At 42.8% G+C, this 27,163-nt stretch overlaps 2 protein-coding genes across 8 annotated transcripts in view; one reads left to right on the plus strand and one right to left on the minus strand.

Annotated features, from left to right (window-relative positions):
• NDUFB11 (NADH:ubiquinone oxidoreductase subunit B11) overlaps positions 1-21,032 on the minus strand; it is a 50,775-nt gene extending 29,743 nt beyond the window's left edge. Inside the window, exon 1 of the mRNA XM_089483575.1 lies at positions 20,795-21,032. Within this exon, the coding sequence (XP_089339701.1) occupies positions 20,795-21,007 (213 nt within the window). The 5' untranslated portion in view covers positions 21,008-21,032. The remainder of the gene's footprint in view (positions 1-20,794) is intronic.
• Positions 21,033-22,746: 1,714 nt separating this feature from the next.
• Positions 22,747-27,163, plus strand: part of RBM10 (RNA binding motif protein 10) — a 28,168-nt gene continuing 23,751 nt past the window's right edge. For 3 of the 7 annotated variants that reach the window (XM_089483594.1, XM_089483617.1, XM_089483625.1), the window contains exon 1: positions 22,750-22,850. The gene's annotated coding sequence lies outside the window, so the exon portion shown is untranslated. Of the gene's footprint in view, positions 22,851-27,163 lie in introns of all 7 variants that reach the window. The other 4 variants (XM_089483633.1, XM_089483604.1, XM_089483609.1 and 1 more) reach the window with 4 other exon arrangements.

A 27,163-nucleotide genomic window follows, 5' to 3' on the forward strand; every position in this document is an offset into this window, starting at 1 on the left:
CAAAACAAACACCTTCACATGAATGCTTTGATTGTGATTTCCTCCATGGCAGGGGGTTGGACTGGATGGCCCTTGTGGTCTCTTCCAACTCTGTGATTCTAATGGGAACAATCTAGAGTAGGGATGTGATATGGTCTGAGCACCTACTTCCCACAAGTGCTCTCCATGCTCTACTGATACTCTGTGCCAGTTGTCATTTCTGAACTATCTTCAAGGGAGGCCCAATGCATATTCAGCAAATAACAGGGAGCTAACCTGGATGTAAACAAGGCCGATGTCACTGTGGCTTGGTCAGCTTTTTCTAGATAGGATGACAACGTCTGAATCTGCCTAACCTGGGGAAAAGCAGTCCATTACCAATTGTTTTCAGGAGTGGGAAGTTGGACAAGGCAATAGAATGAATGTAGTAAAGACTTCAATGCTCTACAGAAAAACTGCTCATGGCAGAATTTTGCATAGGTGGGTAAAAGGTTTGGATGAGGATGGGAGTATTGTTATTGTTATTCAATGGATTATTTAGCCATTCTGTGAAAGGAATGACAGTGAACAGTAGCAGAAAGAAGGCAAAACAGCTTAGGATATGCTTTCTATTCCAAATGTTATTTGTATTTAAATTTATAAGTGATCCATATTAGGGTCTAGGAAAAGTATGAGCAAGGCAATAGAGATTCCCTCTTATACAATTTTTCCCCAAAAGCTATCCCTAGATCTGGCCATGGCTATTTATGCCATGGCCATATTTATGTTTGCATGTCCAACAGCCTACCGTCTGTGGGACTTTGTAAAGCATTTGGAAGTGGCACGTGGGGCTGAATGCTGCTAACCAGAGCACGAAGAGAGGAAAGTAGGAAAGAACACAATCCTCAAGGCACCCAGCTCCCATGCAAGGATTTCAAAACCTAACACCAACACTTCAAACTGCACTCAAAAACAGTTGTCCCCTTCCTTAGTCATACGATTTAATGCTGATGCTGCTTATCGTTTAATTGTGCTCCAAATGTTATTTTATGCTATTTTTAACTTGGATCTTGGACTGTACTATTATGTTATACTCTTGTGTATTTATCTGGTCATAAGCTGTTTTGACAGTTCTTTCTTTTGGTGGACAAAAATGGCTTGGGAACAAAGGCAGGCTGCTAAAAGCCAGCCCAAACAAAAACGCCTTACAGTTTTGCCAGGAGAAGAAGGACAGGGTCTGCTTCAGACCCAGAAGACAGTAACCTAGAATGCTTTCCATTAACCCTCATTTATGAACTTGGAAAATGGAGGGAGCTCTTGTTGGTCTTAAAAGGTTGTTGCACCACAGAAAAGTACGGCTGGCTCTGTAGGTCAACCCAAGCATCTTAAAACTGGGCCTGGAAAATCATGAAAAAATAAATAAGGTGGTGGGGTGGGGGTAATTTTACTAATCCAACTCTGGCTAGAGACATTGGCTGCCATCTTCTGAACCTTCTTCCTATCCACACACTAACCCCTCTTTTAGCTGACCTACTTACTCGCTCTTTTGCCATATATGGTGGCAAGCAAGCCAGAGGTTAGAACATAATAAACTGCTCTCTAGTAGCAGTAGTGGAAGAGGATGGATGGAAATGGCAGTCTTCCACATGCACAGTTGCCTCCAATCTTGGTTCCCAGCTTCCAGTTGGCCTCTGTGGTCCGAAAGCAGTGATCAAGAGAATAGATTTCTAACTCTCAGACTGTACCTTTCTCTCAGCAGGATCCTTAAAAGCCTCTGCCAAGAACCATTCACCCAAAGCCAGAACAGACTGACATACAAAGGCATAGGCTTCACACATTCCCCAGACCAAAAATTCATTCACACATTGAGTGACAGAATTGCAGAAGCAAAAGCTGCTGAGGCAACTGAATCCTTTAGATTCAATTAAGCACCATCTATAAGGTTTATCAACTGGAGATACAGGATGGCAGTTCACACCTCTTTCACCCTGAGGCCCATGGGTGGGAAAGAAGCTGGCATTTTCAGTCCTCAGTAAACTTCCTTCTGCTTGGAGGAACATTTCTCAAGCCTATATATATATTCTTTCTGCATCCATTCAGGCTCCTCCTATGGCATCAGAAATACAGCAGTCAATACAATTAATTTCCCCTGGGCCTAATAAATGGCTACCCCCAGGGCTCTACAGTAGCTGCCTGCCCCATGCAGCATCAACGCTGACACACACAGAGTCTGTGTAAAACATTGCCTGGAGCTACAAAACCAACTCCTGCCTAAAGACGCAGCAATCAATGCCTCCTGCACAGATACAGGCAGCTTGCACTCCCTCCCTCCGCTCCATCCTCCCAGCCCACCCAGCGCTGAGTGCTAATTATGGAGCCAGGTTCAAAAATTGCTCCCAAGGTGCCCAAGTGTCTCAGAGCATTTCCATTGAACACGAAGGGTAGGAGTCTGTTCTGGCTCCCAGTTAATGTCAATTCAGGGGGATACAGAGAGAATGGCTGTTAAAGTGAACCTGGCAGGAGATTTATGGCAGCAGCACTGCTAGGCTGGGGAAAATCTCATTTCTTTACAACAGGGGCTTCTTAACCATTCACTTACTAGGAACAGAAGCAGAATGTGAGCCTAGTATTACTAATACAGAGGTTTCTGTTCAAGCAGAATGAAAATACTGTACTATTCAGAAATAAATTCACCTTCAGAGTTTAGCCCAGTGCAGACACAACATTGCCTGACACCATATTCATGTATATTAAGTGCACTTCCAGGCCCCAAGTGGCGCCAAACTATCAACCATGGTTAGAAGCTGGTCTGTCTGTACAACCTATCTGGGTTTAACTATGATGAGTGAAAATGTCTGTGTAGATACTCTAACCATAGTTCAAAGCTGAAAAGGGAAATAACCAAGTAAGGGGAAAGGGGAGACATGTATATGATGAGGGTCATCCTAACACATGGTTAGCAGACTGAGCAATACTATAGGTGTACCAAGCTTTAGCACTGTTACTACATCTGCATAGAATTTGAAGGCCAAAATTTAGGGATGCTTGTGGTCCCAATGATGTCCACATTATGACATTATAAACCTATTAAACGGGCCACAAGATTCCTCTCACCTGGTCTTTGCTGTGTGCCTTCCAGTCACTTCTGACTTATGGCGATTCTTATGCAAAACGATCACAGGAGTCTCTTGGCAAGATTTCATCAGCAGGGGTTTGCCTTTCCCTCCCACTGGGGCAGAAAGTGTGATTTGGCCAATGTCACCCAGTAGGTTTCCAAGGCCAAGCAGCGATTCAAACCTCCAGTCATAGTCCAGTGCTCAAACCACTACACCACACTAACAGGTCTACCTCTATGAAAAGGACCCAAATGTAAGTAGGCAACTTCAACAGCTGGATCTGTCTGCCAAGCCACAAGTTCACTGTCCAAAGTAGTCAACTGGAAGCTGGGGCAGTGGCCATGATACCTCTCCTATTGCTTCATACTTTGATTTCCCCCTGTTTTATCCCCCTTCCTCACCCCCTCGACATTTAAGAATGTAAAATTCCATGCAGGGTGAAAGGCTACAGTGGCAGAGCCCATTTTCTACCTGTAGAAGGCCCCAGATTCAGTACTTGGCACTTCTAGGTAGAGACTGGGGAAATGTATGTCTGCAACCTCAATGGCCACTGCTAGTGAGTAACTATTGACATGAAATACACAATGTGGTGTCTTCAAAATGGACTCCCATAAACATCAGTCAACATGAACAATATTTATTTATTGGAGTATGTATGCCCTGCCCTTCAAACTGTTGATTTAAGAGTCCTCTGTCATCTGGGCTACAATCTAAATAAGAAACAACACATAAAGAAAAGGGAATGGCAATAGTGGGATGGATTGTCCAGCAGATACTGCCTATTCTACCCTTGAAGGCCAGAACAGTGGCAATTGGAAAGGAGGGAGGGCCTCTTGCCAGATGCTGGGATCAAGGCACGATGAAGCTGCGCCTGCTTACTCTTCTCCCTAAGAGGCCAGAGCAGTGGCAGCTGGTTTAGGGACTATGGGGTCTGTAGTCCAAAAAGCTGGGATGGGAGCTCCAGGTTGCTTATTCCTGCAATAGATAATAATGAATGATATGGATTTGATATAAGGCAGCTTCTTCCATTTGTTGGTAATGGATGTATTAGTGACACTACTCTAAAATCAGAGAACCAGAAATCTAAAAAAGAGAAGTTTTTATAGTTAGATCTAGATCCAAAAAAAAAAAAAAAAGAAAAGAAAAAAGGAAGCTTCCACAGTTGGATCAAAGATATATAATACTTTAAGAAGATATTATGTCAGCCTTATCAGCCTGAGGTCAATCCTTACACTGGTCCGTTAGCAAGCTCACTAACAATAAAATAAGCAAATCTAAGGCAGATTATCACCACAAACATGTCAGTGATTTTAAAACCAGTTTACACATTACATCTTCAGCATTTGGGTACTGAAACTTTTACATGCATTCATTTTGTTTATTATGATCAACTGATCAAACATCAAAAAACAGCAATCACATACAATAGTTAATAATTAAAGTTTCACTTAAAAATTATATTAAAAAGACAAAGAGGGGAAAGTAAAATAAAATAATTATAAATGCATGAAATCATTATAAAATTTTAAGAGACTAATAAGTATTACAAAATTTTAAGAGACTATCTTAAGTCTGCAGACCATTGCCACTGCGCAAAAGCTGGCCACCCTTATTGTTACTGTTGGTCATTGGACTGCAAGCAAATAAGATACATAAAATTCGTCAGTTCTTCCGGGATACTGACTAAGAATTGGATAAATAAAAATATGACGATAGCCATTATAAAAAGGGCAATACAACAATACATGACTAACAGTCTCCAGTGACCCAGTTCCACATGGGCATATATCTACTTCATAGGGAATTTTTTTGTATCTCCCTTCCAATAAGGCTGAAGGTAGGACATTACATTTTGCTAAGGTAAATGCTATCCTGTATTTTGGAAGAGTTAGAAGACTCAGATAATTGGCTAACGAAAATGCATTACCACTGTCTCTAAAATCAGGCCATACAGAGGCTGCTTTAACATGTTGTTGCAACTCATTATCTACTATTCGTTGATGTATTTCCTGTTTTGCTTTATTGTAGCCCATTGCCAAAATAATAGTACATGAAAAACCCAATTTGGCCAGTTTCTCATTCAGAATTTTATTCCATCTGGAAAGAAACCCATCAAACAATATCAATGGGGCAAATCGTACTGGAGTGAACAACAATCTTACATGCATATAGGCAGCAAGTAGGTACAACACACTATAACACTAGGATGTACTGGCTGCTGCTCTCTGCTCTCTTCCCTTTCTCTCTCACATAAAATAGTAAACATGTTTGCTGCCATCTAACATGGTTACTTACTGGGATGGCAAAAGTTAAGACACTAGATAATCTATTGAGTAGTGGCTACATTTTGCTTTGCCCCTCATTGGTTCTGAACTGCTCTCTTCTTCTATGTATCTTCCCGTTTTATTCATTTACCTTTCCTCCTTCTGGGTTTAAGCACAATGTTGGACATACACAAATATAGTTGTGAATGCTTCAGACGGTTTGAAGGGTAATGCCAAATAAAAAGGTGAACACAATAAAGAAAGAGAGAGAAACCTTTTATCTCTATAGATCAGGGGTAGGCAACCTTTTTGAGTCGGGGGCCAGGTTGCTGTCCCTCAGACAACTGTGGGGCCGAAGCCGGGGGTGGAGCTTCCACCCTCCAGGGGTGGAGCCATATGCCGGGGGTGGAGCTTCCACCTTCTGGGGGTGGAGCCACATGCCAGGGTGGAGCTTCCACCCTCCAGGGGCGGAGCCACACACTGGGGGTGGAGCTTCCACCGAAGCATCATCATCATCACCACTACCACTATCATTGTTACAACAGACCTTTGTTACAGCACTTTGGAAAGTCACACTGTCTCACCTTCATAAATAATAAAAATAATGAAATGAAATAAAAAGCAATAATAAAAATAATGAAATAAAAAAACAAAAATAAGTGTTATATATTTTTAAAAAATAATGGAAAAAACCCAAGGCAGACCTGAAATGACTCACCTTTCCACCTCTTCCCCCCTTTCTCATTGAGAGGGGATTTTGCAGAAAGAACACCCAGGGCAAGTAGTAATAATAATAATAATAATAATAATAAAGTTACAAGCCAGGAAATTACTAAAATGCATCTGAAAATAAACTACAGCAAGCATGCACAGTTTCAACTCAGAAAAGCCACAAGGTGCTCAGAGGGGATTTTGCAGAAAGAACACCCAACTAACCCCCTCCCCCAATGAACCAACCTCTGGCCTTGCTGTGGCTGCAGCTGCTGCTCTGGCTCCCTCGCTCTGTACTCCTTCCTTCTTCCTCCTCCTCCTTTCCCTGCTCTTAGGGAGGAGGAGGGCGGAGGGCGAGGTGGAGCCTGCTGAAGGCCTGCTGCAGCCCCTGGAACCCTGTTGGAGTGCTACAGGGGCTGCACCAGGCCTCCTACATGGGCGCCGCCATTTTGTTTTTCAAAATGGTGGGCGAAATCTCGCGTGACCTTTGCCATCCTGAGGTCACGCGAGACTTCGGCCGCCATTTTGAAAAACAAAATGGCGGCCGAGCGGTGAGAAAACGGGGAAAATCGGCGGCAATCGGCGGCAGGACTGCACAGGGGCCGGTAGGAAGGCCTTGGTGGGCCGCATCCGGCCCGCGGGCCGCAGGTTGCCGACCCCTGCTATAGATTGAGTATCCAGGACTTGGCCATATCAAACCCTCTTCCTTGAACTCAAACAAGTTAGGTGAGGTAACTGGTGAGGCAGTTCTACAGCAAATCCATGGATGCAAACAAATAAGGTAAAACATATATATATATATCTAAAAAATTGAAATGGATGATGGAAAAAGGGAATAAGACCATGAGTAGGATGAGGATTACAGTGGAGGAAACTGTCCAAAGGTAAGGTATAGCAAGAGATAATGTTTAACAAAGTACCTTCTTCCAAGGAAAACTGACAACATAAATCAGGACAAACTGCACTGAAACAGAGAGACTGCAAAACAGTTGTGCTATTTTCTGATACAAAACTTGCTAAAGAGCCCAGTAAATTGACATTCACTGTAAGTAAGAGTTTGGGAGCTGTTAGTGTGTGGCTAACAGCAAGAGAGCATAGAGAAGTGTGGGCAGCCTCTGAGCTTTCAGCAAAACCTGTACAGTACAGTCACAAAAGGACTCAACTACTTCAGATCACAGCTGGAAGAATCATTATCATCATTCTTAATGTTTATGTAGTGCTTTAGAGTATTCAGAGTGCTTCACATCCATTATTTTGTCATAACCCTGTTTTTAAAAAATGCTATGAAACAGGCCAGTATTATCCCCACCATGCAAACGAGGGTCTGAGCCAAAGAGCAAGGCAGGGCAGAGGCTTGACTAAGATGACCTCATGAATTGGTGACAGAGGGGAAATTTGAAGACTTTCCCATTACGTAGCTCAGTCTCTTTGCCACTACACTGCATTCCTCCATGTAAATAGGAAATTACAGTAGGCATTAGGAACGCACTTGGAATAGTGTGCAGCTTTTTACATGATCAGGTTTTCCCTTCCTTCTTCCAAGGGCTATTCCCAGAATCCTGAAGTCAAATGGCTGGGATAAGATTGGGTTTAGAGAACAGTAGTCTGAAAAAGGAGGAACCTTTCCTGTCCTGCTGCATATATGTGTCCTGCCTCCCTCTTCCTGTGCTACAGCTCCACGTTAAGCAACCCTGTGACTAAAAGGTGGGATAGGGTGAGTCCAAAAGCTTTCAGTGATTTGCTTTAATAAACCTGGGTGACGTACTCCCTACTCCATTCTCAGCTGACTTGGCACTGGGACACATGGATGTTATGTTCATACACATAGCACAATGTGGTTCATGACTGTAACAAAACTACAAAGTGATTGTGCAACAAGCTGGCTTCCACTTCATGGGTAATGGGTTTGGGTACAAAAGAGGCTGAGACAGATCTCACCTGTAGTGCATCATCCATTGTGTAATTCTGTATAAGCACCACTGAAGCCCGTGAGTGTAATATCAGGACCCAGAGTCATTTAATGAAGTCGGGAGGCAGGAGATTCAGATCAAATAGAAGAAAGCCTTTCCTTTTTCACACAATGAATTTGGTACTGGCAGAATCAAGAGTTCTAAAGGGGCATTGGACAATGCACAAAAGACAAGGCTCTCAAGGACTGCTAGGAATTTCAGATGCCCCCCTCCCATATTAGAGGTGGTATGCAAAAATATATAACTGAGCACCAAAGTTAGAATCGTACAAACCATTGTATTCCCTATTACCATGTACAGGTACAAGAGCTGGACAGTGAAGAAAGCAAATAAAAAGACAATAAATTCATTTGTGATGCTGTGATGGAAAAGAGTGCTAAGGAGCCTGTGGACAGCCAAAAAGGCAAATAGGCCCTAGAGCAGATCAAGCCAGAAATCTCCCTGGAAGCCAAAATGACAAAACTGAGGCTGTCATACTTTTGACACATCATGAGAAGGCATGACTCACTGGTAAAAACAATAATACTAGGAAAGGTGGAGGAAAATAGAAAGAGAGGAAGGCCATATGCAAGATGGATGGACTCTATTAAGGAGGTCATGGGTATGACTTTTCAGCAACTAAGCAGAAAAGTAGAGGTCAGGGAGTCTTGGAAATGTCTCATCCACAGGATTGCTATGGGTCGAGATCGACTTCAGGGCGGTTAACAGCAACAACAGAAATTCCTTCCATTGAGGAATGATCTCTCTTCAACACCTGCTAATGAAGAACAACCAACCTTGTGTCCTGCCTGTGGGCTTCCCAGAGGCTTCTGGTTGTCCACTGCAGGGACAGGATGCTGGACTAGTTAGGCCTTCAGGCTGATCTGGAAGAACTCTGGTTATGTTTCTCTGATGTTCAAGGGGATGCTCCACATCAATTAGTGGGAAAGCAATACTATTTAGATTTTGTGATCTGACCTAGCCCCCTCATTCTTTCCTTCCATCTTGCAGCAGGAAACTTAAAGTACCAAGTCAAAGATATCAAGGGACAACACCCGTCTGAAGGTGGGCAGCAGAAATGCGTAACAGAGAGATAATAAAAAGCACAGGTGTCTCACCGGAGATGTTCAACATCCAGAGTTTTCTAGGACTGATGTCGCAGCTGTCCAGCCAAACCAACTTGCTGGCTCTCAGCCCAACCCATCAGAGCACATACACACAGATCTCCTAAAGCCAAAATTGAGGTCATCTTACACAGCAAAGCCACAGCTGCTCCACAGCCCCAGGAAGTAGGATTCTCATCACAGCCTTGGGCCAGAGTTCCCAGGAGGGGGGATAGGCAGCATTAAAGAGGGCCTGTAGAAGTAATTACTGGCCCCATTACACTAAGCACAGCAGCCACTGGGCCCATAGGATGCCTGGCAATACTGACACTATTCCCACCCAATTATTCTGCTACTGATCATGGGGGAAGAAACTTTAGATTCTGGTTATGGCACAGTTTCCTTTGTCCCTTGCGTGTGCCCCATCTCTGCACTACTACACCAAGCCTTTTCTCTCTTTGACCCACATAGTGCTGCACAGGTTATAGGAAATGAGCTCTAAAAAAGGAAAGTGGATCAGTGGTGTCAGATGCAGTTGGTGCTGTGCCCAAATTTAAGGGATGAAGAATGGGAAAGAGGTGTGCTTGCAGTTGTATCTGAAGACACAGAGACAGGGCCATGCAGTTCAATTAACCGTGAAAACCTTTCTGTCAAAGAACATTAGCAGTGGAGGGTGGGGTAGAATTCAATTACAAATCTTTCCCCCTCCTTGTAATTTACAATCCCTCAACTTCCTTGATTCTCTAAAGTAATCGATGCATCATTCTACTCATTCCAATTCTTTTTTGCTTGAACTAAGCCAACTGCTTTCCACCCCTGAACTATGCTGACTACTGGGCTCCTGTTGATGACTGTTCAGGAGACACAGCTGGAACAAATCATAGCCTCCTAAAGTGGCTGGGTCAGTCACTGGGAGCACACTATGTTACCAGGGCAAGGGCTTGCTTACCACATCATTCAACATATTAGCATATAAACCAGCCTTCAGAAACTTAGGCCTGTTACAGACAGCCAAAATAAAACTGCTTTGAGTCACAGTGGAGGTATGGTGTTTCAATGATGCATGTGTCCTGAGAGTCCAGAAGTCGCACCAAAGCCACACTCCATCCCTAAGGACTGGAACGTGGCTTTGGTGTGGCTTCTGGACTCTTAGGACGCATGCATTATCGAAACACCATACCTCCACTGTGACTCGAAGCAGCTTTATTTTGGCTGTCTGTAACAGGCCTCAATGTCCTCCAAAAGTGTTGGACTACAACTCTTATCTCCCTAAGCTAGGGAACTGATGGGAATTGCAGTCCAACCCTTTTGTGAGGGGTCAGGTTGGGGAATGCTGGCATGGACTCATCACACATTTCGAGTGTAATTTAGCTTTCTATAGTAGCAGATTTTACAGGTTGGTGGTTTACCATGGGCATACTGTTTTTAGAAATGGTACAGGGAAAGGTCTTCTGTGGTTAAGCACAGAAGAAATATGTTTCTCCTCCATTCTTCACAAAGCCCCAAAGAATCATAATTGGCATCACCACTATCTGGTACTCTGTTTAAAATTAGAGTATGAGTAACTATGTTTGCCAACTGTAGGGCCCAACATATTCAACTGGAACCCTGGCCAGCATAACCAATGGTGATGCATTTTGGGGGTTGCAGTTCAACATCTGGAGAATCCCATAATTCCCAATCCTGAGAAAGAAAGAGAGAGAGAGAGAGAGAGAGAGAGTGAGAGAAAGCAGGGGGCACGGCACTGTGTGTGTGTATTTGTGGTTGCTGTGTGCATTCAATTCATTTCTAACTTATGGCAACCTTGAGGTGAATCTCTCTCTCTCTCTCTCTCTCTCTCTCTCACACACACACACACACACACACACACACACACACGCTGAATCAAACAATTAATACAGAAATATCTAGTATTCATGTCTCATAAATATAAATAGGGGCACAGGTTTAATCCCTATTCAGGCTGCATTTGTGCATCTTGGGGGCAAGAGCTCTATAACCCAGTTCCAGTGACAAAACAGACTCTTCTTATATGTCCCTAGGCTATTCATTCTGCTCTGACAGCACAATGACACAATGGCTCCCCTGCCATCAAGGTGATGTCAGCACTGGGTCTTTGAAAAACAAAGCATCCTAACCAAAAACAAATCCTGGCTGTAAGACTTCATCACAGAAGGAATCCTTCCTGCTCTCTTCTCCACCAACTAAGCACCACCTCCAAATATCCCAAGCTAGTGAAATTTGCAGCACGAGATGTAGGATGTTATCAAAGACCCACCACTATCATGAAATTGAAACAAGCAAAAAAGACTGTCTAGAACAACAGAAAAATAGAGCAGAAGGAACATCCAATGGGGTTTATTAAGAAGAAACTTCTTGCCATGGTGCCTAAGACGCAGACCCAATGGCACACCTCCATAAGGATTAAACAGCACAAGGCACCCTCCCAACACCCATTCCAAGACTAGAGATGGTTTGTCATATATCACTGCGAGATTAAGACTGAGGGCAGGAAAATGGTGCTTCCACTAGCATCCAGAGGCGAAAGCCCTCTGCTTCACAGTGACTTATGATAAACTCAACCCTGAAGTAACAACCCTCCTGCTGCTGGATTTGCTGAAGAGAGATTCAGCTACCAGTAGAGGGTTCAACAGCAAATACATCAAAGCATCCTAGGCCACCAGCACTGATGAAAGAAGGTATGAGGAGCATGGGACCCCTAATTGTTGTTGGCACTGCCATTCTTATGATCCCTCACATTAGTTATACAAGCCAAGTTTGATGGGACCTGTAGGCTGAAAACATTGGGAAGTCCAATGGTTTCCCAACGATTCACTTCAAACAAAAATATGATGCTTCTAGGACATAAAGATTTTTAAAAACTTTAATTTGTCATCTATGGTCTTCCCATCCATCATAGCCCTCCAATCGACTGGTCTCCAAATGTTATCTTTTGACAGAGGCTCTTCCTTAATGTGTATTTTAGATAATCACTTTTAGGCAAAAAGCTCTTTAACATCACCATCCTCACCAATGAAAACTGTTTGTTTCTGTTTGCCTGCATCTTGGCTTATCAGTGTGATGCATTCTGATCAACCCTCTTAGTGAAGATTTATGGGGACTGAGAAAGTACAGTTAAGAAGCCCTTGGCCTGAGGGGGCAGAGTCTGTCTTGTCAACCCCCCCCCCCCAGCACTTGTTCAAGACTAAATATGATCCCTCTCAGAAATTATTTTGTCAGGGACTAACTGTATTATCTCTGCCCTCCTGGGACATAGGAAATTGAATAGAGCACCCCTCATCAGAAGCAGCAGCAGCTCCAAGGAAATGCAAGCCAAAATGCTCCTCTCTGAATCACATACCTCTCGGTGGCGATCCAGACAAATGAGGAGTAATGAAATTTCAATAATTCAAAGGTGGCAGATGTGTAGGTAATGCTGAAGTTACAGCAGAGAAGAGACACACATGCACAGGGATGAAAGCCATGCAGCTCCAACAACGCCTTGATTTCCCTTCCCCCTTGGCAGCAAATGGCTATAGTCCTCCCACAGACACAACAAGCAGTTTAATAGCCTCTTAGCCTTAGCCTTGCTTAACCAGACAACGAAGTGACATTGAACTGAACATTGCAATAAAGTTCATGGTAAATGTGAATAGCACTAGCTCTCTGGCCCTGATATTTAACATTTCCCTGAGGCATCACAGCTACAGAGCAGACAAGTCCGCCAATAAATGCACGCTACATAGATGGAAGAGAAAGAGAATGCTAGCTGCACTGCAATATAGATTTACACTACCATCAGGTGGTCAAACTGAGGTACTTTCCAAAATCTAAACTGATATTGCTGAGAAACTCAAAACCTTTATCTTCAGAGACAGAACATAGCAAATGATTAGGCATTACAAACAGGTATGGAAACTTTTGCATAGACAATAATGAATGGGAAATTGTGTCAGGGATGGGAACATGTGGTTCTCCAGGTATTTCAGGACTGCAAATCCCAACATCCCCACAGCTGGCTATACTAGGTGCTGGCCATATACTGTCAATCCTCCTCTCGTGGCCTGTCTGGAGTCGGTAATGGGCTGGATGAGGGAAAACAGACTCAGCTTGAATCCAGAGAAAACGGAAGTACTCGTGATAGGTTCTCCTGGCCCAGGGATGGCGGTGGTTCCACCTGTCCTGAATGGGATCACACTTCCCGTGAAGGACTCTGTACGCAGTCTGGGGGTGCTCCTTGACTCGTTGCTTCACCTTACATCTCAGGTGGATGCGACAGTCAGGAGCACCTGCTATCAGCTTCGGCTGATACGCCAGCTGCATCCCTACCTGAGCCGGGGGGACCTAGAAACAGTGGTACACGCTCTGGTAACCTCTCGGTTGGATTTCTGCAATGCGCTCTACATGGGGCAACCCTTGTACCATACCCGGAAGCTGCAATTAGTGCAAAATATGGCAGCAAGACTGGTCACTTACATACCTAGGACCAGTCATATAACACCGGTCTTAAAAGACCTACATTGGCTGCCTATTCGCTTCCGGGCGCAATACAAGGTGTTGGTTATAACCTATAAAGCCCTAAATGGCTTGGGCCCAGAGTACTTAAAGGACCACCTCTCTCCGTACAATCCGCCCCGCACGCTCAGATCCACCGGGCAGCACTTGTTAAGAGTTCCGGAGGCTAGATTAGTTAATACCACCAAAAGGGCCTTTTCCACCTCGGCCCCTACCCTCTGGAACTCGCTGCCCACTGAGCTCCGTTCAGCAACCTCCCTGGTCCAATTTAAGAAGGGGCTGAAAACGTTCTTCTTCAAGCAGGCTTACCCCTGATTCTTTGCCCTGAGAGCCCCCCTCTCCCCCCCTCTGTTAGTAGTTTGTGATTTGGCACAAGTTCTTTTATTGTTTTAATTGCATTGTTTTTAATCTATATTGGATGTATGTTGTTATTGTTGTTAACCGCCCTGATGTTTCGAAGGGCGGTATATAAATAAAGTTTTTATTATTATTATTATATTATTATATTTAATCCTATCTATGCAATTATTATTATTGTTATTGTTATTATTATTATTATTATTATTATTATCATCTTATATCCCACCTTTCTCCCAATACTCAAGGCGGCGAACAGTAAGTATAAAACAATACAATTTTAAAAAGTAGAACAATATTAAAATATATAAATATAAAATTAAAAGCAGTTAATCAATTTTAAGAATTAAAACAGTTATAAATTAAAATATAACATGTTAAAATACAAACATGTTAAAATTTGTGGGAAGGTTAAATCTTCACTCTCCCATGGTCTGCGATGTCTCTACACCAATGCAAAGAGCATGGAGAATAAGCAAGATGAACTCAAACTCCTAGTACAACAAAGCAAATATGATATAATAGGCATCACTGAAACCTGGTGGGATGAGTCTCATAAGTGGAATGTAGAAATAGAGGAGTATAACCTTTTTAAGAGAAACAGGCCAAACAGGAAAGGAGGAGGAATAGCACTATATGTCAGAGATATTTTCACCAGTGAAGAGATCCAGGGCATCAATCATGGAAGCCAGGTGGAGAGCATCTGGATAAAAATTAAAAGGGAAGGAAACAACAAGGATGTTATGGTGGGAGTCTACTACAGACCCCCAGTCAGATGGAGGAATTTGATGACACCTTTTTAGAACAAATGACTACACACTCAGAAAGGAGAAATGTAGTAGTGATGGATGACTTCAGCTATCCTGATATTTGCTGGAATTCAAACTCAGCCAAATCCTCAAGGTCTAGCAAATTCCTCACTTGCCTGGAAGACAATTCACACAATTGTCCAAAAGGTGGAAGAGGCAACAAGGAGGTCAGCTATTTTGGATCTGATCCTAACCAACAAGGATGACTTGGTTAATGGGGTGCAAGTGGTGGGATCATTAGGTGGAAGTGATCATGTTCTCCTGGAGTTTGTTATACAGTGGAAAGGAGAAACCAGGCAGAGTCAGACACACATTCTAGACTTTAGGAGAGCAAATTTCAGTAAACTTAAGAGAAATACTGGGGGTGACCCCATGGTCAAGAATACTAAAAAAGAAGGGAGTTCAGGATGGATGGGAGTTTCTCAAAAGGGAGATACTGAAGGCACAATTTCAAACAGTTCCAACGAGGAAGAAAAATGGGAGATATCTCAAGAAACCAGGATGGATGAGTAAGAAACTTTCAACTGAGCTAAGTTTTAAACGGAACATGTATAAGAAATGGAAAAATAGGGAAATCACCAAAGGGGAATTCAAACAAATAGCAAGCATGTGTAGGGGTAAAGTCAGAAAAGCTAAAGCACAGAATGAACTCAGGCTTCCTAGAGAGGTTAAGAACAATAAAAAGGGCTTTTTTGGATATGTCCGCAGCAAAAGGAAGAAGAAGGAAATGGTAGGGCCACCGCGTGGAGAAGATGGCAAAATGCTAACAGAGGACAGAGAAAAGGCAGAATTACTCAACACCTTCTTTGCCTCAGTCTTCTCAGAAAAGGAAAAGGGTGCTCAACCTGAGGATAATGGAGCAGAAGACAGAATGGGGGAATTTCAGCATAGAATAAGCAAAGAGATAGTAACCAATTACAAATCCATGTAACAGTTGCCTTGTCTAGCCCACATTTTACAAGCTTGTTTGCAAGAATGTCATGGGGAACCTTGTCAAAGGCCTTACTGAAATCAAGATATACGATATCCACAGCATTCCCTTCATCTACCAAGCTGGTAATTTTATCAAAGAAAGAGATCAGATTTGTCTGGCATGACTTGTTTCTCTGAAACCCATGTTGACTCTTTGTGATTATGGAATTGCCTTCTAGATGTTCACAGACTCTCTGTTTAATGATCTGCTCTAGAATCTTTCCTGGTATTGATGTCAGACTAACTGGATGATAACTGCTGGGAACCTCTTTTTCCCCTTTTTGAAGATGGGGACAACGTTTGCCCTCCTCCAGTCTGCTGGCACTTCTCCTGTTCTCCAGGAGTTCTCAAAGATTATTGCCAATGGCTCCGATATTACATTTGGCAGTTCTTTTAATACCCTTGGATGTAGTTCATCTGGTCCTGGAGACTTATATTCATTTAGATTAACAAGGTATTCCTGTGCTATCTCTTTGCTTCTTCTGTGCTTGAGCATGGCTTGTTTTTCTCTGCTGTAAGAAAGAAGTGGAATAGGAGGATGCTGTAGTATGGTTTTGAAGTCTACTTTCACCTCACCTCTCTTTCCTGCAAAAGAAAGATGCTAGAAGGAAGCTGCTCTTTGGTGGGGGGCTCAGAGACCCGTCCCAAAGCAGAGGATGAAGGCTGCACAATCTTCATCTCCCCTTTCCTCCAGAAGAAAGACCCAGGAAGGAACAATCCCACTGTTGCTGCTCAGTAGTGGGGTTTAGAGCCCCACTATCAAGCCCCCTGAAGCTCCTCGGCTCCCCTCCTGTCTCCCACAGGAAAGAATGGGGGGGGGGGGCAACCTTCCTTTCTGTTGGAGTCGCTTTCTTCTATCCAGCCAGCAGGGGTAAGGAAAGGAGAAGAGCCTGGAAACCACACTGTAAACTTACCAGCAAGATTAACCAAAATTAGAGAACCACTGTCTAAGCCTTGAGAGGCCTAGTTTTACAGAATCCAGCCATTTCATGCTTGGGAACACTAGCTTCACATAATTCTTTGCACAGACCAGTAGGAAATAGGACTGATAGGTCAAAAGTGTCTTTCTTTTGAAAATGGGTGGAATCTGCCACAGAAGTCTAATGAACACATTGGATTTCAAAAGACGTGGAGAGCCTTGTGGCTAGGAAAAGGATGGTCCAGGAATGGTCAGGGGATGATGGCTGTAAAAAGCAGCCTTTGAAGGACCAATCTTTGCAGCCCCTGCTCTTTTTGGACCATAATTTTGACATAATAAAAGGATCTTGAGACTCAAGCAATGCGTGATATCTTGTAAAAGATGATGCTTCCTGTTACTACTTATTATTATTAACCTTTATTTATAAAGCGCTGTAAATTTACACAGCGCTGTACATACAATCTTTATAATTGGACGGTTCCCTGCCCTCAGGCTTACAATCTAAAAAGACACGACACAAAAGGATAAGGGAGAGGTGGTGGGGAAGGGGCCTCTCTAGTAGGATAATACATATAAAATACATAGCAATACAGGAAATGATTCAATAAAACAGACAACAAAAGAACATCAAATAGCAAGTGACAATGATTATTTTTTCTTGTGGACCCACATTTTACTCAGTCATTAATGAAAGACTTCAGAAGCAGGCCTGACGCTTTTAGTTTCCAAAGTTCTTTACACCACAATTCTTTGTGCCTCTACTTAGAAGTAAGGGCCAGTGTATTCAGTGAGGGTTACATCAAAGAAAGTATGAACAAGACCGCAACTACAGGACTCTTTAAAATCCTATGTAACACAATTTACTTCTAAAGAAGTATGGCATGGGATTGGGCTGTAACTGTGTTTCCACATTTTGCACTGAAATCTTGTTTACAGATGGAGAACTGAGCCTAAATCTGCATCTGCACTGCAGAAATAATCCAGTTCCACACCACTTTAACTGTCATGGCTCAATGCTATGGAATTCTGGGAAATGTAGTTTTGTGAGACATGTAGCCATCTCTGCCAGAGAGTTCTGGTGACACAACAAACTACAAATCTCAGAATTCCATAGAACTGAGCCATGGCAGTTAAAGTGGTGTGAAACTGGATTATTTCAGCAGTGCAGATGCAGTCTAAGAACTAGTTGCTTAACCAAGACCTTATGTGTCTCCAAATGTAAACCCCAAACTTTGGACATTCACATGCAATTTTGGGCTATCTGAACATGGAAAAGATTGAACTGCGCATTTTTTGTGGTTCCCTTTTTTTGGTTTGTTGCAGCAGCCTCTGGGGTAAATTTATATAAAAGAAAATATCATACATTCTGTAGGTGCAGCCTGCACCAAGCAGGAGGGTGTCTTAATGACCTCAGAAACAGCTACGAGCTTTATGAAGTTATTACTATTTTTACAAGACAGACAGTCTTAATAATCCAGCAGCTACATCCAATAATCCTTTCCATCCAACACATACATCAGTGATTCTGGGAGTCTTTAGTGTGCACTGAAAATTAATCCACTGTAGTGAATTCATCCTGTATATCAGCCTTCTCTGATATACAGTGTGGTTTCTCAAGGAATCCCTGCATAAAAATTATTATATCTACAGCATAAATAAAATGATTATTTTTTTCAATCACAACCTTTCACAGAACTCCTAGTAACTTTGTGTGCAACCCTAAGGTTCTAAGGAACCCTAGTTGGGAAACACTACTCTATACTATCGCACTTACACTATACATCTCTACAGACAAACAGGGCTAGGACTGCCTTGAGATTGCAGAATACCACCTATGCTATAGCAAAGATGTAGTGTGTGCATGTGTATGCATGCCTCTGAACTGCCTCCACTGTCCAGAATGCTCCAAGTCACAGCATCACTGGCATAAAGATAAAGCTAAAAGCAGGCTCTTTTGCATTCCCAAATTGTGACTGCCTGATGCTCAAGGGGAAGGGATTAACAGAATACATACCTGTGTCTTTTGGTTGTATAGCAAAGGGAACTGCCTCTAATTTCAATTACTGAATAGGAATGGAAAGGGTGTGTGGGGAAAAACCATCCATCCCCGTAAGGCTGCCAAATTTGAAACTGTAAGGAGCTCCTGTACCTTTGATGACGGTATAGAAAAGAGAATTTTGATCCAATTTAAAAATATGAAAATAAATACTATGATTCCTGTGTGCATCACGGACTGAAACCAGAATCTGTGGATGCTCAAGTGTCATTAAATACAATGGCACAGTAAAATGGAGTCCCTTATATAAAATGGCAAAATCAAAGTTTACGTTTTGGAATGTATATTTAAAAAAAATATTTTCAAGATGCTCTCAATACTGTATGTATTAAGCTTATGTTAACTGTGCAGCTGTACTTGTTTTCTTGTATGCCATTAAGCTATATTTCATTGCCCTTGGTTGCCATTGGCTTTGGTTGATTTGTGCTGAGACTTTTTTTTATTCTCTCTTCTGCACATATTTTTCATAGTGTTATTTATTTTCATATGTATTTTTTAATTGGGTTGCTTGGATCTCCCCTCCCTTTTTCCTCTTTCCTTTAGTAGGTGTTTTGATTGTTTTTGAGATCCTCCTGCTTTTTTGTATATGTAAAATTATAGAGTTGGAAGAGACGTCAAAGGCCATCCAGTCCAACCCCATTCTGCCATGCAGGAACTCACAATCAAAGCACCCATGACAGATGGCCAACCAGCTTCTGTTTAAAGACCTCCAAAGAACGAGACTCCACTGTCAAGCAGCTTTTACTATCAGGATGTTCTTCCTAATGTTGAGGTGGAATCTCTTTTCCTGTAATTTATGTTACAAGAGAGGATTTCAGCGGTGTTACTTGTCACTCATCCAGGCACAAGCAATGCTTGGTGAAATTCCCTCTCCTATAAAATGTAAAGAGCCAACATGGTGTAGTGGCCTGAGCTTTGGATTAGGACTTTAGAGATGTTGTCTTGGCAGTTAAAGTGGAATCATAGTGCTGGAACTGTGTAGTGTGAAAGAGCCCAAAGACTGAAAAAAGTTGGCTCATTATTATAGCTGGCCTAAGCTTAAGGTATTTTGCTGCCTGTTGTTGTGTGCCTTCAAGTACACGAAGGTGATCCTACCATGGGACTTTCTTATCAAAAATTGTTATGAAGTGGTTTCCTTTTTCCCTACTCTGAATCTGAGAGTATGACTTGGCTAAGGTCACCCTGTGGGTTTCATGGCAAAGCAGGGATTCAAACCTTGGTATCCCAAGAGTTGCATAAGAGCCAGCATGATGTAGTAGTTTGAGTGTCGCTCTAAGACTCTGGAGACCAGGGTATGAATCCCACTTCAGCCATACAAACTCACCAGGTGACCTTGGGCAAGTCACACTCTCTCAGCCTCAGAAGGCAATCAGAAATCCTCTCTGAATAAACTTGCCAAGAAAGCCTCATGACAGGGCTGCATTAGGGACACCATAAATCACGACTGGAAGGCACACAACACACACATGTACACCCATGGATGGGATGGGGGAGTTAAATTTAACCCAAAATTGATAGATGTTAAGTCATGTTCAGGGCAAATGAGGTGCAATGGTTTGAGTACTGGGCTGGGACACTGGGATATGCGGGTTTGCATCCCAGCTCAGCCAAGGAAACTCATTGGCTGAGCTTGGGTGAATCACATTCTCTCAGCCTCAGAGGATGGCAATGGCAAACCCCTTCTCAAGAAACCTGCCAGGAAAACCCTCTGATGGGTTGGCCTTAGGGTCGCCACAATTTGGAAATGATTTGAAGGCACACAACAATATATTGAGAGAGGGGGACAGAGTGTATATGTACAGCAGGCCCTTGTAGTTGTCACTCTGGCAACCTTACATCCTACACTGTGGTGTCCTTGTCCCTTATTACTATTACTATTTCTTGTGTGCCTCCAGATTAGAATTATAATATAATAATATTTATTGTTACTACTATATTATTATTATTATTATTATCATTATTCATGTTGTTGTTGTTTCTGGAGTGCCTCCATTTTGCGTGGCCTCGCCCTCCTCCTTGGCCTAGGCTCTCCCTGCCTGCCTGCCTGCCTGCCTGCCGCTCTCACCTTGATGAACATGGGTGTCTCTTCATCGTCCTCCTGCTGCTCCCTCTGGGGGAGGGGCCTGGGGGCCACCTGGGACGGCGCAGGGACCGGGGGCACCTGGACGGAAGCCGAAGAGCGAACCCTCTCCCCTGAGGAGACGGCGCGTGCCCCGCTAGGCCTGGCCAAACACATCCACCTCTGCAGGCCGCCTAGCCTCCTCAAGGCCGCCGCCATGGTGGTCAGCTCTGCCGCCGGAAGTCCCGCCCCCTGACGCAGGAAGTGGGTTCGGGGGAAATATTTCGCGCGCCCCCCTCCTTGGTGGCGGCGCCAAAAAGGGACCCAGACCAGCCATGTCCTTCAGCGCCAACAGTGAAAAGCAAAACAGAGAGATGCAAATTAAGGGATAACTAATTATTATTATTATTATTATTATTGTTGTTGTTGTTTCTTGAATGTCTCCATAATAATAATAATAATACTGAGACACACAAGAAATAACAATAATAATTTATCACTATTATTATTTAATATTATTAATAACAATAATAACAGTAATACAATTATTAACTATTAATATTTAAAATTTTGTTATTTCTTGTGTGCCTCCATAATAATAATAATAGTGAGGCACACAAGAAATTATTATTATTATTTAATATTATTATTAATAACAATGATACAGTAATAACTCTTAATACTTATAATTTTATTATTATTTCTTGTGTGTCTCCATAATATTTTATATTACAAAATGTTTCACGGTCTGTTGTTGAATTCAAAGATATAATAGCGGTGTTAGGAGACTATCGTACTGCCTCCTCCTCCTCCTCCTCTTGCATTCTGGGACTTGTAGTTTAAGGAGTGCCCTTTAGACTCCTCAGCCAGAAAGCTCTTAGGCCTCACTGGACTACAAACCCCAGAATGCAACAGGAGGCAGTCAGAGCAGTCAAAATGGAATAGCAGCACTATAAGAGTGTACTGAGATAATAATAATAATAATAATACCAATAATAAGCTCATGCTACAAGTTTCTTTTTTTCCCAGAGGTACTGCAAAATCTCTAGACATAATTAATTCTACAGACTTAGCACGGCTATAACTTTAAATTCTGCCACTATGGAAAGCACCAAACTTAGCCGAATAAAGTGGTAATAATAATAATAACTGAAAGAAAGAAGTTGGCAGCATGAGATATCATAGACTTCAATCTACTTCCTCAGATGCTTTTGTTCGGTGGTTCCTCCAAACTATGCCCTATATTAAGGGATTTTGGACTTCATCTCCCAGAATCCCAGACTTTTGGCTAACATGGCTGAGGCTTCTGGGAGCTGGAGTCCAAAATTCTCTTAAAGGGCACAGTTTGGAGAAGTACTACTTTAAGGGAACTTTGGACTTCAGCTCCCAGAATCCCAGACTATTGGCCAACATGGCCAAGGCTTCTGGGAGATGAAGTCTAAAATCCTTTAAAGTGTGGGGAACCACTGCTTTAAGGGATTTTGTACTTCACTTCCCAGAATCCTAGACTATTGGCCAATATGGCTGAGGCTTCGGGGAGCTGGAGTCCAAAGTCTCTCAAAGGGCACAGTTTGGGGAAACCACTGCTTTAAAGGGACTTTGAACTTCAGCTCCCAGAATCCCAGACTATTGGCCAACATGGCTGAGGCTTTTGGGAGCTGAAGTCCAAAATCTCTTTGGGGAACCATTTGCCCCAAAGTGAGGCGGTCTTGAACGGCATTGAAATTGGGAGGCGGAGCCTTGCGACTGAGCGAATGAGTGCAAAGCGAGCTCTGATTGACAGCAATGTGTACCAATCCCGTTACAGAGTGGGCGTTGGGTGCGAGATAAAGCGGGCCAATGGGCGCTCTCGGCCTTCCTTGTCACTGAGGCGAGGGACGGTGACGACGAAGAGAGTCCTGTGAGGAGGAAAGAGGGAGAGGGGGCGGGGCCAGTGAGCTACAGAGGCGCCGCCATTTTGTGAGGCGGGCTGCTGCTGCTGCTGCGTCGGGCCGAGGCAGCCGCGTTCGGGGCGAATCCCCTCCTCATCCGCTTCTGGCGCCAGCAGGGCAGCTTTGGGCAGGTGAGCCAAGGAGGCGCCCGAGGAGGCTGGCCCTCTGAGGGAGGCCTCGACCAGGACGCAGGGAGAGCTCCAAAACACACTGCAGGAATAACCCACTTTGAGGCCGCTTTAACTGCCCTGGCTCAGTGCTGGGGAATCATGGGAATTGTAGTTTGTTGTGGCACCAGAGCTCTCTGACAGAGAAGGCTCAATGTCACACGAAACTACAGTTCCCAGAATCCCCTAGCATTGTGTTTTGGGCCACGGAGAGAGAGAGAAATGGCTGCCTTCTCCTCCCGGGAGGAGCTCCGCGGACTCCCCTCCGCCTCTCTCCATTAAATGGCTGCTTCAAACCTGGTTATTTCTGCAGTGTGCGTGGGCCGAAAGCCGCATCCACACCAAGGAAGTGATCCAGTTTGACGCCACTTTAAGTACTATGGCTCAATGCTGTGGGATTTTAGGATTTGAAGGGGTGTTGTTGTTGTTTTTGTGTGGCATCAGCAAAGCTAAATATGTCACAAAGCTACAGTTCCCAGAACTCCATAGCACTGAGCCATGGGAGTTAAAGTGGTGCCAAACCGGGTTATTTCTGCAGTGTGGATGCAGCCTCAGAGACAGAGGGGTTCCCAGGCTTCCCAACATGGCTGCAAGGAGCCTTGGGGCAGCCCTTGGAAAAGGACAACAGGTTGATTTGTGGAGCTTCTACCTCTGAGGCCCTCAAAGTGTTCTCCCTAGTTGCTAACGACAACACACACCTTCTTGTTGTTGTTGTGTGCCTTCAAGTCTTTTCTGACTGATGGTGAACCTAAATATATGTCCAGAGGAGGTTTGCCATTGCCTTCTCCCTGAGGCTGAGAGAGTGTGACTTCTTGCCCAAGGCCACTCAGTGGGTTTCATGGCTGAGCAGGATTCAAATATGTCTCCAGAGTCATAGACCAACACTGTCCAATCACTATGCTGCTCTGGCTGTCAGGCATTCCCAACCTCAGATGCCCAAAGATCGTTGTGTGTCAATCTGGATCCGGTTCTCTTTTGTCAGTCAAGAACAAAGCCTTGGAGTTCCCTGAATCCACCCACAAGCAGACCAAGGGATCTCAGGCTGCATCCTCACTGCAGAAGTAATCCAGTTTGACACTGCTTTAACTGCCACAGCTCCATGCTATGGATGGGATCTCAGGAATCATAGTTTGTTGGGAGTCCCCAGAATTCTGTAACATGGAGCCGTTGGCAGTTAATGCGGTGTCAAACTGGGTTATTTCTGCACTGAGGATGCAGCCACGTTTTGACAAAACACATTGGGTTTGGGGCTTGATTTGACTGTTTCCAACAAAACATTCTGAATCAATTAAAATGTAGATGTTCAGTTTAGATTTACATCTTATGCACTGAGCTAAAAGCCTTCTTTTTTTAAAAGAAAGTTACATTTGTCCCCCCAAGCAGCACTGTTGAAATTCCTTATTCTACTACAGAGCCATTAAAGATATAGGAGCCCTCTTCACTTTTCACTCTGGCAACTCTAACTGGTGCCTGGTTTGTCTGGAGAATAAAATGTTCTTTTCACTTGGCAGATAAGTATGCTGGCATGCACATTATTGGCTCTGAGGGAGTATTGTAAGCAATGAGGACACAAACTCATGAAATGAAGAGGTCAAGATGAAATGAAATGAAGAGGATAATATTTTTGTCTTGTGGCCCCTTAATGACCAAAGCATCTTATTGTGGCATATTAGTTTCTCCAAATTAGATACAGAAGCTAGTGTTTAGCAAAGAGGGAGGCAGAGCCTCTTCATTCACTATAGTATCAGAAGAATGTTTAATGTTAAATCTTATCAGACTGGATCCTGTCCATTTTCTTTGGGGAAAATCTGGGACCTGCTGATAGAAATGGGATGCACATATATGTAGGTGCATGGAACTGCAACCTAACTCTTTTTGCTTTGTTATAGAAGCTAAACTTGCTTTTATTACAACTGGTTCCTATTCTTGTTCAGAATGACATCTAATAAATGGCTTTAAAAATAGATAGCACAGTATTCCATGCTGTTGTTTTTTTGTTATTAATTTTGAAGTGGGAATACTACTTCATATTATATACATCATATCTTGTGTTTCTGGCAATGTTAAGCAAAATGATGGGTTAGGCCCAAAATGCAACATGTGAACATGTTTATATTTGGTCAAACGTTGCTAGAGACACATTTTAAAGAATAGCTTTAGACCTGTGTGATATTACTATCAGGGAAGATGGAAAAGTCATAAATTCTTCTGGTTATGTCACACACGACAGAGAACCTCTAGATGAGATGAAGTGTATATGATAGTTTTGTTGTTGTCATTGTGTGTCTTCAAATCGTTTCCTACTTATGATGACCCTAAGGCAAACCCATAATGGGTTTTTCTTTGACAAGATTTGTTCAGAGGAGGTTTGCCATTGCTTTCCCTTGAGACTGAGAGCATGTGGCTTGCCCAAGATCACCCAGTGGGTTTCCTTGACTGAGTGGGGATTTGAACCCTGGTGTCCGGAGTCATAATCCAGTGCTCAAAGTACTGTGCCACACTGGCTGTCATGAGGTTAATTAATAGAAAGCAGTTATGGAAACTATGCTCATGGTCTGTATTGTTTTTCATATGCATCTGCACAGCAGTGGAGTAACAATAGTTAATTATTTTTCCATTAAGCATATAGGGTTCAATCAAATTGTGAATCCCAACTAGAGGAGGCCCCTTAAATCAATGGGCAATTGGAAAATAGACTTATGTAGATTCAATAGATCTATTCTAGTAAACCTCACAATTAGTTTTAGCCGCTACTAGTACAGTCCCCCTGCTGTATCTATGGATTCAACTAGCCACACCTTGAAAATCCCCCCCACCCCGAAAGCAAACTTTCATTTTGCCATTTTATATAAGCGACATCATTATACTATGCCAGTGTAAATCATGGGACTTGAGAATCCATGGATTTTGGTATCCGTAAGAGGTCCTGGGACTAAACTCCAGCAGATACCAAGGGCCCATTTTAATGGGTAATTTCAAGTATGGGAAATGTCCATTGGGTGGAGAGTTGATATTTGTTTGTCCATTTAGATTTTTTTATCTATTCGTCAGCTGGCAAAAGTCCTAGAATGGTTTACACAAAATAAATAAACCCAACAAAAGCAGAGCTAACAATAATTTGATAAAAGAGCATTAAAACCAAATCTAAAAAGACTGGGCAAGCAAAGAGGATTTTTTCCCTGGAAGTAGATGGGAAGAGCCTAGGCTTAGCATCAATGGCTTTTTCACACTATAAAATTATAATGCTGTGATTCCACTTCTAATGGTCAGAACAAGCTCCTGTGCAACCACAGAGTTTGTAGTTTAGGGAAGAGTATTTAGAAGTCCCCAAATTCCATAGGATGCAGTTAAAGCAGAAATCAGTGCTATAACTGCATGGAGTGAAAGGAGCCAGGTAAAAACTTGGCCAAAACCAGCCTCACAGGTCACACTTTTACCCCACATGCTTTAGCAAGAGTGGAAAATCTGTGGTCCTTCAGATGTTGCCAGACTAAAACGAACCATATTTTTTGAGGATGAGTCATACTGGCTTGAGATGTAGTCCAGTAGCATCTGGAATGATCTCCACCCTGTATTAAATGTTAAACTTGGGAACGTTTGTGGAATAAGACTAGGAGATGTTTTTGAAACTGATCTGATGCAATATGTGTTCAAGTAGCAATTATGGGGCTGTGCTTAAATGACCCATAAAGGGGTCATGTCTCAAACACTGCAGCACAAATTAACCACATTTATTATTATTTGGACACTCGACATGCTGTAATACAGCAAAAACTTCAGTATTTCTTCTTGTGAACATAATGTAGGAGAAGAGCTCAGATAATGAGTTTAGTTTTAGTTAATGAGTTTTAGTTTAATGCTTTAGTGTAGTGTCCCAACAGGATTTTAGTGTATTTGATACAGTGGATTCAGATTTAAGAAAATACACATGTTTTGTTTGAGCTAGGTTTGTTCATACAGTGTGATATCAATGTAGCTCTTTATTTTTCAGATATATCCTGTATTGTCAACTTATTATTGTGCTTTTTTTTTTAGTTATACCTTCAATTTGCAGTAATTTATAGGTATCTTCTTGAGTTGGCTGAGTGAAAGCACTTCATGTCCCATGAAATACATGGTGAAAGTATATTGATTTCCCCTTATTATATAACTTCTAATAACCTGGGAAGCTAGATTTGTGATACTGCCATTCCAAATATTGAGTAAATTCTGGGTAAGGCCAAAAATTATGACAGCATAAAGAATTTAAAACGTAAAATGTCGGTTTATTGTCTTGG

Source organism: Sceloporus occidentalis, unplaced genomic scaffold (genome assembly GCF_023333645.1).
Source record: "Sceloporus occidentalis isolate IW3139 unplaced genomic scaffold, rSceOcc1.0.p SCAF_1, whole genome shotgun sequence".
NCBI classification, from domain to species: Eukaryota; Metazoa; Chordata; class Lepidosauria; order Squamata; family Phrynosomatidae; genus Sceloporus; species Sceloporus occidentalis.